This window comes from Mesoplodon densirostris, chromosome 12 (assembly GCF_025265405.1).
Source record: "Mesoplodon densirostris isolate mMesDen1 chromosome 12, mMesDen1 primary haplotype, whole genome shotgun sequence".
NCBI classification, from domain to species: Eukaryota; Metazoa; Chordata; class Mammalia; order Artiodactyla; family Ziphiidae; genus Mesoplodon; species Mesoplodon densirostris.
In genome coordinates this window covers 71,862,963-71,881,713 of record NC_082672.1, presented here as the reverse complement: position 1 = coordinate 71,881,713, position 18,751 = coordinate 71,862,963, and the positions used below count along the sequence as shown (strand labels likewise).

Here is an 18,751-nt window from a genome sequence, read left to right as displayed (position 1 = left end):
TCTGTTTCTGTGGGGTCCAGGACAGGCCTGGGGAAGAACAGAAGAGGGAAAGGTGAGACTCGTGCCTTGGGCCAGAGGGGTGGTGGTGATTTTGCCTCAGTTTCTCTGGGGGTTGTGCCCTAATGGCAGTGGTGGGTGGTACTGCCCCATGGGGGGTGGGAGAAGGGGAGCTTCAGAAAGCTCCTGTGGAGTGGGATCCAGTGGTTATACTGCTCAGTGGATCTTGGTTTTGGCTGGTACTTTATTCAGATTTTCCCTTATATTACTGTTGCCACTTAGTGTTCTTTCCCCATTATTAGGGGAGGTCTCTGGAGTCCTGGTCTAGCATCTCCTCCTTGCCCACAATGTATGGTGCCTCACATATAGCAGATGCTCAGTACTGAATATTGGCTCTGTGGACTTGTCACCTTTGGTATCCATGCTGCACAGTACAACCTCGTCTCGCAAAGAAGTCAGCATTTTTAAATCTCAAATGATAACAAACAAGGCATTGGGACATCCTGCAAATAGGACAGATTTCAGGAATTAGCAGTGACCAAGATTGGAGATTCCACTGAGGATCTTCTCCAATGATGTGACTTTTGTTGTCCCTCTCTTTTTTCTCCATCCCTATTTCATAAGACATAGGACGCATGTCTTTATTTTTGCATGGTAGGTGCCCAGTAGAGGTCTACTGAGCTTCTTCTCTTCTGATACTGATTTTATTTATTCTCTGTCGGCTCTGCATAGGTGGTGATAGGTGATGAGGTTGAAGTCGTGAGCTCAAAGATTTTGATACACTCTCCCCCTCCTTCTTTCATCAGTTATTGGAAGTTGGTTATGTGCCAGGCACTGGGTTAAGTTCTGGGGGAACAACCATGAAAGAAGACATGGCCTCTGGTTGCAAATAATACATATCAGTCTCTTGGAGAGATAAAAGGAAGTAATGGCCACTGGGAATGCAGGCAGCCAGGGAGGGCTGTCCCTGACCTGGTGGATAGGACCTCCCTGAGGCCGTTGCCTGCTGACCTCCTGAACGTGGTCAAGTACAATGTGGATGCGTTAACAGACTCTACACTTGTCTTTCTCCATTTCTGCAGGTGGAGATGTCTGCCCAGAGGTTAGTTTCTAACAGGACGTCCCATCAATCTGCATCTAATTCTGATTACACCTGGGAATACGAGTATTATGAGATTGGACCAGTTTCCTTTGAAGGACTGAAGGCTCACAAATGTAAGTCTTGTGCAATTCCCCATTGTAAGCATGATGTGTGTTTGCTTTAACCTGTGAAATCCCCAGTGTTTACTTTTCCTGAACATTCTTTTTATAGAAATCTGTCCTCTACCCCCAAATCCCTGGAAAACACCCCCTCCAAATATAGGCTCATTGCTCAAGGATGTATAATATGAGTGATGAAGAACTTGAAAGATTCCCTTAGTGGGGGAACATGAATCAATGTCACTTTCAAATTGAGATTTAAAAAAAATTAATGATGCCAGCTCTCCAAAACCATGTGAACATTTGGACCATCAAAAATGTGTACACAAATAGAATCTGGAACTCTAATTTGAAGAACCTTCTCTTGTAACAGTCCGCAACATCCTTTCTGCCCCGCTGGGTTTCTGGAGCTGTGGAAAGCAGTCTGTCTGTGTGTGTTCGTAGTGATGGACCAGAATAGCCCACAGTCATTCCCAGCTCTGTGTTATAGGCATGCATTGTGTTTTGTGTAATTGGAGTGATTAATGATCCAGCACAGAGCAAGGAAATATAACTCTATGAAAGGTTACCGTCCACCTCCAGTCATAACTGCCTGCTGGCTGGCCAGCTTGAAGCAGCTCAGTTTCCTTAAGCAGAGTTGACATAATAAGCAGAAACTGCCGCCCACTACTGGGTCCTGTCGTGGTTACCCCATAAATATTCCAGAGATGTTTGCTTGTTTCAGAATGAATGTCCACAGCACCATAAAAGTCGTAGGTTCTTATCTGGCTCAGATTAATGGAACATGCTAGGAAATACAAGAGAGACTAGAATTGAAGATGCAAATGTGGCGAAGGAAATGCTTTCACTTCTTTTGACTGCTTTCACTTCTTAGACTGCCGCTGCCAGTCTAAGCTGTCTTGGCATTCATGATTCCTCACTCCTACTTGCAAAGTGGCTTTCTATTTTTTTCAGCTTCATTGAGGTATACCTAACAAATAAAATTGTAATATATTTAAAGTATACAAAGTGATAATTTGATATATTTTATATATTGTGAAAAGATTCCCCCCGTCTAGTTAATTAACACATCCATCACCTCAGGTATGTATTTGTTTGGTTGTTTATTCATTGGTGAGAACATTTAAGTTCTATTCCCTTGCAAATTTCAAGTGTACGAAACAGTGTTATCAGCTATACTTTCCATGTTATACATTAGATCCTTAGATCTTATTCATCTTATAGCTGAAAGTTTATATTCTTTTACCAACCTCTCCTGATTTCCCCAATCCCCCAGCCCCTGGCAACAACTTTTCTACTCTGTTTCTATGAGCTCGACTTCTTTTCTTTTTTTTAGAGTCTACATATAAGTGATATCATGCACTATTTGTCTTTTTCTATCTAGCTTATTTCAGTTCATATAATGCCCTCCAGTTTCACAAATGTTGTCATAAATGACAGTATTTCCTTCTTCTTAAAGGCCAAATAATACTCAAATATCTATTTATCTATCTATCTATCTATAAAATTTAATTAATCCATTCATCCATGAATAGACAGGTTGTTTCCATACCTTGGCTATTGTGAATAATGTTACAATGAACATGGGAGTATAGATATCCTCTTCAAGATAACGCTTTCATTTCCTTTGGATATATATCCAGAAATGGGAGAGCTGGATCATATGGTAGTTCTACTTTTAATTTCTTGAGGAAATTTCATGCTGTTTTTCTTAGTGGCTGCACCAGTTACATTCCTACCAACAACACACAAGGGTTCCCTTTTCTCCGCATCTTCACCAACAGTTGTTATCTCTTGTCTTTTTGGTAACAGACATTCTAACAGTGGTGAGGTGATATCTCTTTGAGGTTTTGAATTGCATTTTTCTAAAGATTAGCAATGTTGAGCTCATTTTCATGTACCTGTTGACCATTTGGATATCTTCTTTGGAAAAATGTCTATTCAGGCCCTTTGCCCATTTTTAAATTGCGTTGTTTTTTTGCTCTTGAGTTGTATGAGTTCCTTGTATATTTTGGATATTAACCCCTTACCAGATATGTGATTTGCAAATGTTTTCTCATATTCCATAATTTGCCTTTTCATTTTGTTGATGGTTTCCTTTGCTGTGCAGAAGCTTTTTAGTTTGATGTACTCCCACTTGTTTATTTTTGCCTTTGTTCCCTTTGCTTTTGGTGTTAAATCCAAAAAATCATTACCAAGAGTGATGTCAAGGAGCTTACCCCTATATTTATGGCCATTATTTTGAATTCTCACTAAGATCTGTTTCTGGAGATTTATCTTATTCTTTTGCTTACATATTCCTCTATTTATTCAGTCTCCTTGACTCTCTGTTTTGGTTTCTGTGCATAGATAAAAGAGCCACCACTCCCAGTCTTAGCAGAGTGGTCTTATATAGGAAATGAACCTTGTCATTCAGCCAGGCCTGAGATCTTAGTTTTCTCTCAAACTTGTATGATTGTTCAAGCAAAATTCTTTGTATTAGTAGCTCCTACTAATTGAGGGTGTGTCAAGACCTGTCTGTGTCTGGAAGGAGAGGATTGTGGTCATTGCCTAGATGCAGTTTGATTAGAAACAGAACCTCAGGCAGCAGCTGCAGAGTAAATAGTTAAATTCTTTCCAGAGAGAAACTGGGAAATGGGCATTTTGTCTGCTCCTTCTGTGCTGAGCCTGGTGGAGCGCCATGGAAGGGTGCTGTCAGGCTTTTTAAGAACTACAGTCCTGTCGGACTCATGGCTATCAGAGCTAGGATATCAGGCAGTCCCTTGGGCAGCAGCTGCAAAAGCTGGGACATCAGACTTGTATAAAATCTCCTTCCAGGGAGATACTGACAAGTTGGTTTTTTATTATTGGAGTGGGCTAGAGGGAGAAGGCAGGGAAGTATCTCTTGGCTTCACTGGTCCCTGGGAAGGATCACAGCTGACCCCTAGATGCCTGATAATTTAGAAGTCTGGCCCTCAGGCATCATCTTTTAAAGTAAGCAGATAAACCCCTTTCAGAGACAGACTGGGAAATGGGTGTTTTTGCCTGCTCCCCCTGCACTGAGCCCTGGGGAGATAGTCATGTGCGCTCATGAAGAACTGCTCCTTTGTTTCCTGTAACCTTGGATTCTCATGGCCACAAGCCCTGTCTGCTTTCAGAGCTAGATGTTTAGGAGGCTTGTCTCTCTAGTGGGAGCCTTTTTTTCTTAATTGAGGTAAAATCGGTATATAACATTATGTAAGTTTCAGGTGTACAAAATTCTATTTTAACATCTGTGTACACTACAAGGTGATCATCACCAAAAGTCTAGTTATCCACCATAACCTTACAGTTGACCCCTTTTACCCATTTCACCTGTCCCCTAACTCCCTTCCCCTTTGATAACCACTGATCTGTTCTCTGTGTCTATCAATTTTTTTTGTTTGTTTTGTTTGTTTGTTTTAGGTTCCACATATGAGTGAAATTATACAGTATTTGTCTTTCTCTGTCTATGTATTTCACTTAACATAATACCCTCAAGGTTTATCTATATTGTCTCAAATGGCAACATTGCATTCTTTTATATGACTGAATAATATTCCATTTTCTCCATGTGTGTGTGTATGTACCATCTTCATTATCCATTCATCCATTGATGGACACTTAGGTTGTTTCCAAATCTTGGCTATTATAAATAATGCTGCGGATTGGCTCAAGGTGGCAGAGTAGAAGAACGTGCTCTCATTCCCTCTTGCGAGAGCACTGGTATCACAACTAACTGCTGAACAATCATTGATAAGAAGATGCTGGAACTCACCAAAAAAGACACCCCATATCCAAAGACAAAGGGGAAGACACAATGAGATGATAGGAGGGGTGCAAGCACAATACAATCAAATCCCATAACTGCTGGGTGGGTGACTCACAAACTGGAGAACACTTATACCACAGAAGTCCACCCACTGGAGTGAAGGTTCTGAGCCCCACGTCAGGCTTCCCAACCTGGGCGTCCGGCAACGGGAGGAGGAATTCCTAGAGAATCAGACTTTGAAGGCTGGCGGGATTTGATTGCAGGACTTCAACAGGACTGGGGGAAACAGAGACTCCACTCTTGGAGGGCACACACAAAGTAGTGTGCATATTGGGACACAGGGGAAGGAGCAATGACCCCATAGAGACTGAACCAGACATGACTGCTAGTGTTGGAGTGTCTCCTACAGAGGCTGGGAGTGGCTGTGTCTCACCGTGAGAACAAGGACACTGGCAGCAGAAGTTCTGGGAAGTACTCATTGGCGTGAGTGCTCCCAGAGTCCACCATTAGCCCCACCAAAGAGCCCCGGTAGGCTCCAGTGTTGGGTTGCCTCAGGCCAAACAAGCAAGAGGGAGGGAACCCAACCCCACCCATCAGCAGACAAGTGGATTGAAGTTTTACTGAGCTCTGCCCACCAGAGCAACAGCCAGCTCTACCCATCACCAGTCCCTCCCATCAGGAAACTTGCACAAGCCTCTTAGATAGCCTCATCCACTAGAGGGCAGACAGCAGAAGCAAGAAGAACTACAGTCCTGCAGCGTGTGGAACAAAAACCACATTCACAGAAATATAGACAAGATGAAAAGACAGAGGGCTATATACCAGATGAAGGAACAACATGAAACCCCAGAAAAACAACTAAATGAAGTGGAGATAGGCAACCTTCCAGAAAAAGAATTCATAATAATGATAGTGAAGATGATCCAGGGCCTTGGAAAAAGAATGGAGGCAAAGATCGAGAAGATGCAAGGAATGTTTAACAAAGACCTAGAAGAATTAAAGAACAAACAAACAGAGATGAACAATACAATAACTGAAATGAAAAATACACTAAAAGGAATCAATAGCAGAATAACTGAGGCAGAAGAACGGATAAGTGACCTGGAAGACAGAATAGTGGAATTCACTGCTGCAGAACAGAATAAAGAAGAAAGAATGAAAAGAATTGAAGACAGCCTAAGAGACCTCTGGGACAACATTAAATGCAACAACATTCACATTTTAGGGTTCCTAGAAGGGGAAGAGAGAGAGGAAGGACCCAAGAAAATATTTGAAGAGATTATAGTGGAAAACTTCCCTAACCTGGGAAAGGAGATAACCACCCAAGTCCAGGAAGCACAGAGAGTCCCACACAGGATAAACCCAAGGAGAAACACGCCAAGACACATAGTAATCAAACTGGCAAAAATTAAAGACAAAGAAAAATTATTGAAAGCAGCAAGGGAAAAACAACAAATAACATACAAGGGAACTCCCATAAGGTTAACAGCTGATTTCTCAGCAGAAACTCTACAAGCCAGAAGAGAGTGGCATGACATATTTAAAGTGATGAAAGGGAAGAACCTACAACCAAGATTACTCTCCCTGGCAAGGATCTCATTCAGATTCGATGGAGAAATCAAAAGCTTTACAGACAAGCAAAAGCTAAGAAAATTCAGCACCACCAAACCAGCTCTACAGCAAATGCTAAAGGAACTTCTCTAAGTGGGAAACACAAGAGAAGAAAAGGACCTACAAAAACAAACCCAAAACAATTAAGAAAATAGTCATAGGAACATACATATTGATAATTACCTTAAACGTGAATGGATTAAATGCTCCAACCAAAAGACACAGCCTCACTGAATGGATACAAAAACAAGACCCATATATATGCTGTCTACAAGAGACCCACTTCAGACCTAGGGACACATACAGACTGAAAGTGAGGGGATGGAAAAAGATATTCCATGCAAATGGAAATCAAAAGAAAGCTGGAGTACCAATACTCATATCAGATAACATAGACTTTAAAATAAAGAATGGGGCTTCCCTGGTGGCGCAGTGGTTGAGAGTCCGCCTGCCGATGCAGGGGACACGGGTTCGTGCCCCTATCCCGGAAGATCCCACATGCCGCGGAGCGGCTGGGCCCACGAGCCATGGCCGCGGAGCCTGTGTGTCTGGAGCCTGTGCTCCGCAACGGGAGAGGCCACAGCAGTGAGAGGCCCGCGTACAGCAAAAAAAAATAATAATAATAAAATAAAAATAAAAATAAAATAAAATAAAATAAAATAAAATAAAGAATGTTACAAGAGACAAGGAAGGACACTACATAAGGATCAAGGGATCAATCCAAGAAGAAGATATAACAATTATAAATATATATGCACCCAACATAGGAGCACCTCAATACATAAGGCAACTGCTAACAGCTATAAAAGAGGAAATAGACAGTAACACAGTAATAGTGGGGGACTTTAACACCTCACTTACACCAATGGACAGACCATCCAAACAGAAAGTTAATAAGGAAACACAAGCTTTAAATGACACAATAGACCAGATAGATTTAATTGATATTTATAGGACATTCCATCCCAAAACAGCAGATTACGCTTTCTTCTCAAGTGCGCACAGAACATTCTCCAGGATAGATCACATCTTGGGTCACAAATCAAGACTCAGTAAATTTAAGGAAATTGAAATCATATCAAGCATCTTTTCTGACCACAACGTTATGAGATTAGATATCATTTACAGGGGAAAAAACATAAAAAACACAAACACATGGAGGCTAAACAATACGTTCCTAAATAACCAAGAGACCACTGAAGAAATCAAAGAGGAAATCAAATACCTAGAGACAAATGACAATAAAAACATGGTGATCCAAAACCTAGGGGATGTGGCAAAACCAGTTCTAAGAGGGAAGTTTATAGCAATACAATCCTACCTCAAGAAACAACAAACATCTCAAATAAACAATCTAACCTTACACCTAAAAGAACTAGAGAAAGAAGAACAAACAAAACCCAAAGTTAGTAGAAGGAAAGAAATCATAAAGATCAGAGCAGAAATAAATGAAAAAGAAACAAAACAAAGCAAAGGTCAATAAAACTAAGAGCTGGTTCTTTGAGAAGATAAACGAAATTGATAACCCATTAGGCAGACTCATCAAGAAAAAGAGGGAGAGGACTCAAATCATTAAAATTAGAAATGAAGAAAGAGAAGTTACAACAGACACCACAGAAATACAAAGCATCCTAAGAGACTACAACAGGCAACTCTATGCCAATAAAATGGACAACCTGGAAGAAATGGACAAATTCTTAGAAAAGTATAACCCTCCAAGACTGAACCAGGAAGAAATAGAAAATATGAACAGACCAATCACAAGTATTGAACTTGAAACTCTGATTAAAAATCTTCCAACAAACAAAAGTTCAGGACCAGATGGCTTTACAGGTGAATTCTATCAAACAGTTAGAGAAGAGCTAATACCCATCCTTCTCAGACTCTTGCAAAAAATTGCAGAGGAAGGAACACTCCCAAACTCATTTTATGAGGCCACCATCACCTTGATACCAAAACCAGACAAAGATACTACAAAAAAAGAAAATTACAGACCAATATCACTCATGAATATAGATGCAAAAATCCTCAACAAAATACTAGCAAACAGAATCCAACAACACATTAAAGGATCATACACCATGATCAAATAGGATTTATCCCAGGGATGCAAGGATTCTTCAATATACACAAATCAATCAATGTGATACACCATATTAACAAACTGAAGAAGAAAAACCATATGATCATCTCAATAGATGCAGAAAAAGCTTTTGACAAAATTCAACACCGATTTATGATAAAAACTCTCCAGAAAGTGGGCATAGGGGGAACCTACCTCAACATATTAAAAGCCATATATGACAAACCCACAGCAAACATCATTCTCAATGATGAAAAACTGAAAGCATTTCCTCTAAGATCAGGAAAAGACAAGCATGTCCACTCTCATCACTATTATTCAACAAAGTTTTGGAAGTCCTAGCCATGGCCGTCAGAGAAGAAAAAGAAATAAAAGGAATACAAATTGGAAAAGAAGAGTAAAACTGTCACTGTTTTCAGGTGACATGATACTATACATAGAGAATCCTAAAGATGCCACTAGAAAACTACTAGAGCTAATCAATGAATTTGGTAAAGTTGCAGGATACAAAATTAATGCACAGAAATCTCTGGCATTCCTATACACTAATGATGAAAAATATGAAAGAGCCAAGGGGGAAAAGTGGCGGGGTGCAGTGGGGAGAGGTGGGATGAATTGGGAGACTGGGATTGACATATATACACCAATATGTGTAAAATGGATAACTAATAAGAACGTGCTGTATAAAAAAAAATAAATGAATTTAAACAATAATGCTGCAATGAACATAGGTGTTTATATATCTTTGCGAATTAGTATTTTCATATTCTTCAGATAAATTCCTAGAAGTAGAATAGTTGGATCATACGGTAGTTCTATTCTTAATTTTTTGAGGAAACTCCATACTGTTTTGTATAGTGGCTGTACCAATTTACATTCCTACCAATAGAGCTCAAGTGTTCCCTTTTCTTCTCATCCTCTCAAACACTTGCTATTTCTTGTCTTTTTGAGAGCCAGTCTAACAGTTGTAAGGTGATATCTCATTGTGGTTTTGATTACATTTCTCTAATAGTTAGTGATATTGAACATCTTTTCATGTGCCTTTTGGCCATCTGTATGTCTTCTTTGGAAAGATGTCTATTCAGATCCTCTGCCCATTTTTTTAGTAGAGTTGTGTGTGTTTTTTGTTGTTGTATTGTATGTGTTCTCTATATTTTTTAAATTAACCCCTTTTGCATATATGATTTACAGATTTCTCCCATTCAGTAGGCTGCCTTTTTGTTTTGATGATGGTTTCCTTCACTGTGAAGAAGTTTTTAGTTTGATGTAGTCCCATTTATTTATTTTTGCTTTTGTTTCCCTTGCCTTTGGAGTCAGATCTCTAAAAACATCACTAAGAATGATGTCAATAAGGTTACCACCTATGTTTTCTTCTAGAAATTTTATGGTTTCAGGTCTTATATTCAAGGCTTTAATCCATTTTGAGTTAATTTTTGTGTATGGTGTACAATAGTGATCTAGTTTCATTCTTTTGCATGTGGCTATCCAGTTTTCCCAACACCATTTATTGAAGAGACTGTGCTTTCCCCATACTATGTCCTTGGCTCCACTGTCATAGATCAATTGTCCATATATGTGTGGGTTTATTTCTGGGCTCTCTCTTTTCTTCATTGATCTGTGTGTCTGTTTTTATGCTAATATCATACTGTTTTGATACTATAGCTTTGTAGTATATTTGAAATCAGGGAGTATGATTCCTCCAGGTTTGTTCTTTCTCAAGATTGCTTTGACTATTCAGGATCTTTTGTGGTTCCATACAAATTTTAGAATTATTTGTTTTAGTTCTGTGAAATATGTCATTCGTATTTCGTTAGAGATGGCATTGAATCTGTAGCTGGCTTTGCATAGTATGGACATTTTAGCAATATTAATTTTCCCAATCCTTGAATGCAGAATATCTTTCCATTTATTTGTGTCTTCTTCAGGTTTTTTTTGTCAGAGTCTTACAGTTTTCAGCATAGAGATTTTCACCTCCTTGGTTAAATTTATTCTGAGATATATTATTCTTTTTGATACAATTGTAAATGGAATTGTTTTCTTAATTTCTACTTATGAAAATTCATTATCAGTGTATAGAAATACCAGAGTTTCTGTATATTGAGTTTGTATCCTGCAAGTTTACTGAATTCATTTTTATAGTTGTAACAGTTTTTTTGGTGGAGTCTTCAGGGTTTTCTACATATAGTATGTCAGCTGCAAATAGTGAAAGTTTTACTTGTTCCTTTTCAATTTGGATGCTTTTTATTTCTTTTTCTTTTCTAATTGCTAAGACTTCCAATACTATGTTGAATAAAAGTGACAAGTGTGGGCATCCTAGTCTTGTTCCTGGTCTTAGAGGAAGAGCTTTCAGTTTTTCCCTGTTGAGTATGATGTTAGCTGTGGGTTTGTTATATTGATACATGGCTTTTATTAAGTTGAGGTATATTTCCTCCATACCCACTTTTTTTCCCCATGCTGTCTGTTACATTTAATCTCAGCACCTTGCATCCAAGGACTCATTCAAGAGAACATTATATAAGTTTATAAGCCATATTAAGTTGTACCAAAAAAGCTTTGCTCTCCTATAAACAGCCCTGGAAAACATAGTGTTTCTATTTGGTACTTAGATGATACTTTAAAAAAAAATTAAAGTATAGTTGATTTACAATGTTGTGCCAATCTCTGCTGTATGGCAAAATGACTCAGTTATACACATACATGCATTCTTTGCCATTATGGTTTATCCCAGGAGATTGGATATAGTTCCCTGTGCTGTACAGTAGGACTTTGTTGTTTATCCATTCAAAATGTAATAGTTTGCATCTACCAACCCGAAACTCTAACTTGATCCCTCTCCCTCCCCCGTCCCCCTTGGCAACCACAAGTCTGTTCTCTATAGCTGTGAGTCTATTTCTACTTTATAGATAAGTTCATTTGTGCCATATTTTAGATTCCACACATATGTGATATCATATAGTATTTATCTTTCTCTTTCTGACTTATTTCACTTAGTATGATCATCTCTAGTTGCATCCATGTTGCTGCAAATGGCATTATTTCATTCTTTTTTATGGCTGAGTAATATTCCATTGTATATATGTACCCCATCTTCTTTATCCATTCATCTGTCAGTGGACATTTAGGTTGCTTCCATGTCTTAGATATTGTGAATAGTGCTGCTATGAACATAGGGGTGCATGTATCTTTTTGAATTATAGTTTTGTCTAGGTATATGCCCAGGAGTGGGGTTGCTGGATCATATGGTATGTTTATTTTTAGTTTTCTGAGGAACCTCCGTGCTGTTTTCCATAGCAGCTGCAGCAACTTACATTCCCACCAACAGTGTAGGAGGGTTCCCTTTTCTCCACACCGTCTTCAACACTTGTTATTTGTAGGCTTTTTAGTGATGGTCATTTTGACTGGTGTGAGGTGGTACCTCACTGTAGTTCTGATTTGAATTTCTCTAATAATTAGTGATGTTGAACATCTTTTCATGTGCCTATTGGCCAACTGTATGTCTTTTTGGAGAAATGTCTATTAATATAGTCACTTTGTTGAGAGTTCTTGTAAATGGATGTTGACCTTTGTCAAATGCTTTTTATGCAATGATTGATATGATCATATGATTTTTATCTTTCATCCTGTTAATGTGGTGTATCATGTTGATTGATTTGCAGATACTGAACCATTTTTGCATCCCTGAAATAAATCCCTCTTGTTCATGGTGTGTGATCTTTTTAATGTATGTTATGTTAAATTCAGTTTGCTAATGTTTTGTTGAAGATTTTTGCATCTATTTTCGTCAAAGATATTGGCCTGTGATTTTTTTTCCCTTGGTATTCTTGTATGGTTTTGGTATCAGGATAATATGGCCTTGTAAAATGAGTTGGAAACATTTCCTCCTCTTAATTTTTTTGGGACAGTTTGAAAAGCATAGGTATTAAATCTTCTTTGAATGTTTGGTAGAATTCACCATTGAAGTCACCTGGTCCTATACTTTTGTTTGTTTGGAAGTTTGTTAAAATTACTGATTCAATCTCCTTACTAGTAATTGGTCTATTCAGAATTTCTATTTCTCCGTAATTCAGTCTTAGAAGATTGTGTGTTTCTAGAAACTTATCCATTTCTTCTAGGTTGTTGAATTTGTTGGTATATAATTGTTCTTAGGAGTCTCTTATAATCTTTTGTATTTCTGTGGTATCAGTTGTAATTTCTCCTCTTTCATTTCTGACTTTATTTATTTGATTCCTCTCTCTCTTTTTTTTTTCTTGGTTAGTCTAGCTGTTGGCTTGTTGATTTTGTTTATCTTTTCAAAGAACCAGCTCTTAGTTCCATTAATCCTTTCTATTTTTTTCATTTAGTTGGGCCTGATCTTTATTATTTCCTTCCTAATGCCAACTTTGAACTTTGTTCTTTGTTTTCTAGATCCTTTAGGTGTAATGTTAGATTGTTTATTTGAGATTTTTCTTGTTTCTCGTGGTAGACCTGTATTGCTATGAACTTCCCTCTTAGAATTGCTTTTGCTGCCTCTTATAGATTTTAGTATGTCATATTTTTGTTTTCATTTGTCTCTAGGTATTTTTTAATTTCTCCTTTGGTTTCTTCAAAGATTCATTGGTTGTTCAGATTAAATGTTGTTTAATCTCCACATTTTTGTGTTTTTTACAATTTTCTTCCCATATTTGATTTCTAGTTTTATACCATTGTGGTTGGAAAAGATGCTTAATATGATTGCAAACTTCTTGAATTTATTGAGACTTGTTTTTTGGCCTAACATGTGATCTAGCCTGGAGAGTGTTCCATGTGCACCTGAGAATGGGTACTCTGCTGCTTTGGGATGAAACACTTTGTATATATCTATTAAATCTGTCTGCTCTAATGTGTTGTTTAAGCCTAATGTTTCTTTATTGATTTTCTGTTCGAATGATGTATCCATTGATGTAAGTGGGGTGTTAAAGTGCCCTACTGTTAGTTTGTTGCTGTAAATTTCACTCCTTAGGCCTGTTAATATTTGCTTTGTGTATTGTGGAGCTCCTATATTGGGTGCATATGTATTTTTTAAGTGTCACATCTTCTTGCTGCATTGACCTCCTTACCATTATATATATTCTCTTTGACTTTTATTACATTCTTTGTTTTAAAGTCTATTTTGTATGATATGAATATAGCCTTATGGGGTTTCTCTTGTATATGTAAAGGGTTTTTTTTTGTTTTTTGTTTTGTTTTAGCTACTTTTAAGATTCTCTCTTTATCTTTGCCTTTTATCATTTTAATTATGTTGTGTCTTGGTGTGGATCTCTTTGGGTTCATCTTATTTGGAACTCTCTAGACTTACTGGACCTGGATGTCTATTTCCTTCTTCAGACTAGGAAAGTTTTCAGCTAATATTTCTTCAGATAAGCTTTCTGGCCCTTTCTCCTACTTTTGGACCCCTATAATGTGAATGCTATTCTGCTTGACATTGTTCCAAAGGTTCCTTGAGATATCTTTACTGTTTAAAATTCTTTTTTTTTGTTTTTGCTTCTGTGTCTTAGTGAGTTCCATTGCTTTGTCTTCCTGGTATGTTCTGCTTCATCCAGTCTGCTGTTGAACTGCTTTAATTTATTTTTCAGTTCAGTTATTATATTATTCAGCTCTTTAACTTCTGTTTAGTACTTTCTTATATTTTCTCTTTCTTTGTTGAAGCTCTTACTGTGTTGCTCCATTCTTCTCCCAAGTTCAGTGAGCATCTTTATAACCATTACTTTGAACTTTTTATCAGGTAGATTGCTTATCTCCATTTCATTAAGGTCTTTTTCTGAGGTTTTGTCTTGTTCTTTCGTTTGGGACATATTCCTCTGTCTCCTCATTTTGAGTAACTCTCTGTGTTTGTTTCTGTGTATTGGGCCAAAAAGCTGCCTCCTCCAGTCTTGAAGGAGTGGCCTTGTGTAGGAAATCCTGTGGGGCCCAGACACCCTGGCCACTAGAGCTGGGCACTCAAGGGGAATCCCCTGTATGGGCTGCATGTGCCAGCCTGCTGTAGTGCAGGAGTGGGCAGGGGTCTTGCCCAACCCAACTGTGGCATGCAGCTGTGGCAGAGGGGTGGGTGGAGCTCTTAGTGGGGCACACCTACTGGCACTAGCAGGTTAGAGGGAGACTTCCAAAATGGCACCCACCAGTGCTGGCATTAGCAAGGTAGAATGAAATCACAAGAATGGCATCTTCCAGTGTGTCCATCACCAGAAAGAGTCCCAGCAGGTTCCTGCCTTTCCAGCAGATGCCTGAAGATTAGTTAATGGGTCTCCTTCATGAATATTCCAGGTGCTTTTCAAACGGGTGTTTTTGTGCTGGATTCTGGGGCAAGGGAGTCTGTGAGCCCTTTACAAAGCAGGTTCTCCTTTCCCTATAGATCTATGTTTTTCCTGGATGTAATCCCCATTGGTTTTCAAAGCCAGGCATTTTGGGAGCTTGTCTCTCTTATGCAGGATCTAAGATTTGGGGTGCTTGCTATAGAGCACAGACCACCTCACTCCTTAGAGAAAAGTTCTCTATTTTTGAGATGCCTCCCAATTGTGGGTCACTGCACCAGGGTGGAGATTTTTTTGGGGGGTGAGACTGTTTCTGCATCTCCTAACTGTCTCAATGTTGTCTTTTTATCCTTTGTTGTGGAGGCTCTGTTTGTCCAGTTTTCAGGTCTTTTTTAGAAAGAAGTATTCCCTATGTAGTTGTAGATTTGTTGTGTCCGTGGGAGGAGGTGAATTCAGGATCTTCTTACACCACCATCTTGAACTGCCTCCAGTGGGGCTCTACATGTGTGGTCTGAACCCTTCCTCAGGGAGAATGTGGGAGTTGGGGGTTACCTCAGATTGCTATGTTGCTGTGCTGGGGGTGGGGTTAATGGCAAGAGTGTGTCTCAGCCTTTCCTACTCATTTGGATGTGAGTAGGAAATCATTTGTCAGATGTGTAGGAGTTGCTCAGCTAGTTTCTGGATCTCTTTCAGGGGGAATTGTTCCATATGTAGCTGTATATTCCATGTGTCTGTGGGAGGAGGGGAGCTCAGGAGCCTCCTGAGTGTCCATCGTGGTCAACTCCCAATTCCAGCTGATAAAGTGCTTAGCCTTTGTTCCCATTCCCTCATTGTAGGAAGGACCACAAGAGCCGGGGCTTCATATATTGGGGCCTGGATGCTATTGATTGCTGATGGCTGTGGCAGAGCATCTGGCTGGACAATTAGAGGGACAGGGGCAGTGATACCCTGGCTGGTTCCTGCCCTCTGGTCTCCAGCAATGGGACTGTAAAGAGCTTCGGACTTACTAATTTCCTGGATCAAGAGCTTTCTATTTTTGTTCCTTAAAAATTGTTAACTAAACCACATATCCTTTACCCCTGAGGTGAACAGTAATAATTACATGCTTTTGCTCATTCCTGTATTGATGTCTTCTCAGTAGTTCTTTGTGGAAGTAAAAAAAAAAAAGTACATGGAATCCATTAGGATGTGCTGTCGTCAATGATCTGATGGAGGGCTGTTGCCGTCAGGGTGTGAAATCACCCCCTTTAACTTACTTTGATTCTTTAATCTGTTATTTTCTGGGAAAAAATCTGTAGGTAAGGATACTTGCTTTTAAGAATTTTAGTGGAAATCAGAATGACTGGGCAAATTGCCATATATTTCCCTGTAATATAAGCTTTTACAGCTTGGTGACACAGATTTTATTTTTGTGTCATTTTGCTCCTGTCTCTTTTTCTTTGTTTAAGGGGCAGAGAGAACAGCCTGCTGCTGTAGTTTTGGTTGGTGCATTTCCAGAAACAGTTGAAAATCTCTTTGGGGCATATTACATTTAGAAATGATTATAGCTGGAAAAAATTCCTGCAAAATGTAGGGAGAAGTATGATACACTACATACTTACTTTACTCACTATATCATTAATAAAGAGTGCTTTTGTTTTAACATTCCCATTAGGAAAACCCCAAAATTCCTGGGTGGGTCCTTACTGTTTTGATTAAGAGATCTGATTAAAGTAGAGGCCCTTAGCTTCAGGAACAAACCCCAAGACATACAGGAAAGTTAGTCAACTATTGTACTGTGTACCTTGGTATAGTCTCTTCCACTCTAAAATGCTGTAGTTTTGGCCTTCAAGTGTGTCTCCTTGTTTGGCTGAGCAAAAGTCAAAGCCAGTTAGGTGCAGTTTCAAAAGAATAGAAGTGAGTCATTTCAATGGGAAGCACTTATGAAGATAGGAATGACCATAGCAATTACCTTCATTTATTTGACCTGTAATGGATCTTCGTAGCAGCAATAGCTACATCTCTAGTTAGACTAAGTTCTCCTGCCTGCTGAAATTAAGATTCCTACCTCCAAAGGGTCTTTCATCTGAGAAACAACCTCTGATGGTCATTGTAAATTCTCCTTTTGCCTTCAGTTTTGGATCTGGTATTAAACCTTATAACTATCAGAAGTGGACATGTATCTGACATACAGTGGGTACCAGCAGAATGGACATTCATTCATTCATTCATTCTGCACGTATTTGTTGAGTACCTGTTGTGTGCAACACTATTTTAAGCACTGGAAATACAACAGTGAACAGAAAAGACAAAACACTTTCTCTTATGGATCTAGTATTTTACTGGGAGAGAGAGATAATAAGTAAGCTAAATAGATGAACTATGCCAGATGGTGATAAAAGATAGAGTAGGGAAAGGAGATGTGGGCAGTCGAGGTGAAAGTATAGCTAGAATGGCCATGGAAGCCCTTCCTGAGAAGGAGAAAAATGATAAAAGACCTGAAGGAAGTGAGAGATTGAGCTATAAGATACCTTGGGAAGAACATTCCAGAAAATGCTCCATGGCAAGAGCAAAATGGAACACACAAGGAACAATGAGGAGGTCAGCCTGGTGCCAGAGGGGTGAATAAGAGGCAGAACATCAGGAGACAAAGTCAGGTGATGGGGAAGAGGGCACTGGGGCCTTAGAGGTCAAGCCAAGGACTTATGACTTTTTCTCTGAGAAGTCATTTGAGGGTTTGGAGCAGAAGCGTGGTACCTAGCTTGGGTTTCAGTAAGATCACTCTGCAGCTGGGCAAGGAAGGGGATGAGATCAGAAGCAGAGACCAGGCAGGGGGCTACTGCAAAAATCCAGGCAGCTGCTGAGGTGACTTGGACCATGGTGGGGGCAGTAGAGTGTAAGAAGTACATATAATCTGGATCTTTTTGAAGATAGATCTGACAGGATTTGTCAGTGGATTGGAAGTAGGGTGCAAAGGAAAGAGAAGGGCCAAGGATGATTTGAAACTTGTGATCTGAGTAACTGGCAGGATGAATTGCCATTGACTGAGATGGGGAAGCTGGGAGAAACAGCACCAGCAGGAGCTCACTTTTGGACTTGTTCAACTGAGACCCATCAGACCTCCGAGAGGACATGAGGGGAGAGGTAGGGGTACGGTGAAGGTATAAATTGGAGAGTCATCAGCATATTCAAACCCAAGAGACTGGTTGAATGAGTATTGATTAGAAAACTAAAGAGGTCCCAGAATTGAGCCCTGGGACACACTAGCATTTAGAAATTGGGGGATGTTCAGAAGAAAGGAGCAAAGGAGTTTGAATGGAATTTATAGAAAGGTAAGAAGAAAATTGTGTGATTGTGGTTTCCTGGAGGCCAAGTGAAGAAAGGGTTTCAAAGATGAGACCATGGAATGTGTCACATGCTGCTATTATGGTCAAGTAAGCCGAGGGCTGAGACTTGACTCTTGGATTTACAGTAGAAATTAATGTCAATGACCTTAAAAACAGTTTCAGTGGAGTGTTAGGAGTAAAAACTGCTAAAATTGGTTCAATAAAAAATGAGAGGAGAGGAACTGGAGACAGTATGTACAGACAGATCTCTCAAGAATTGTGTTATAAATTTAGGGAGGAAGAGAAACGGGGCATTTATGAAGGGCTTGGCTAGGTGAGACATGCTTTTTTAGATAAGCAGAAGCAAAAGCCTGTGAGTCGATGAGTTTATATTTTAGCAGGACCACTCTGGCAGCTGTGTTGAGGTGAGACTGAAGGAGCATCCTCTAATTCTGAGCCATCAGTGGTGGCCACAGTCTGTACTTTTGTCATGTGCCAACTTGCAGATAATGCCAGATAC

The 18,751-nt window shown here is 39.4% G+C and overlaps 1 protein-coding gene across 1 annotated transcript in view; it reads left to right on the top strand.

Annotated features, from left to right (window-relative positions):
* The first annotated feature begins 1,082 nt into the window (after positions 1-1,082).
* Positions 1,083-18,751, top strand: part of MRAP2 (melanocortin 2 receptor accessory protein 2) — a 36,691-nt gene continuing 19,022 nt past the window's right edge. Inside the window, exon 1 of the mRNA XM_060115318.1 lies at positions 1,083-1,212. Within this exon, the coding sequence (XP_059971301.1) occupies positions 1,086-1,212 (127 nt within the window). The 5' untranslated portion in view covers positions 1,083-1,085. The remainder of the gene's footprint in view (positions 1,213-18,751) is intronic.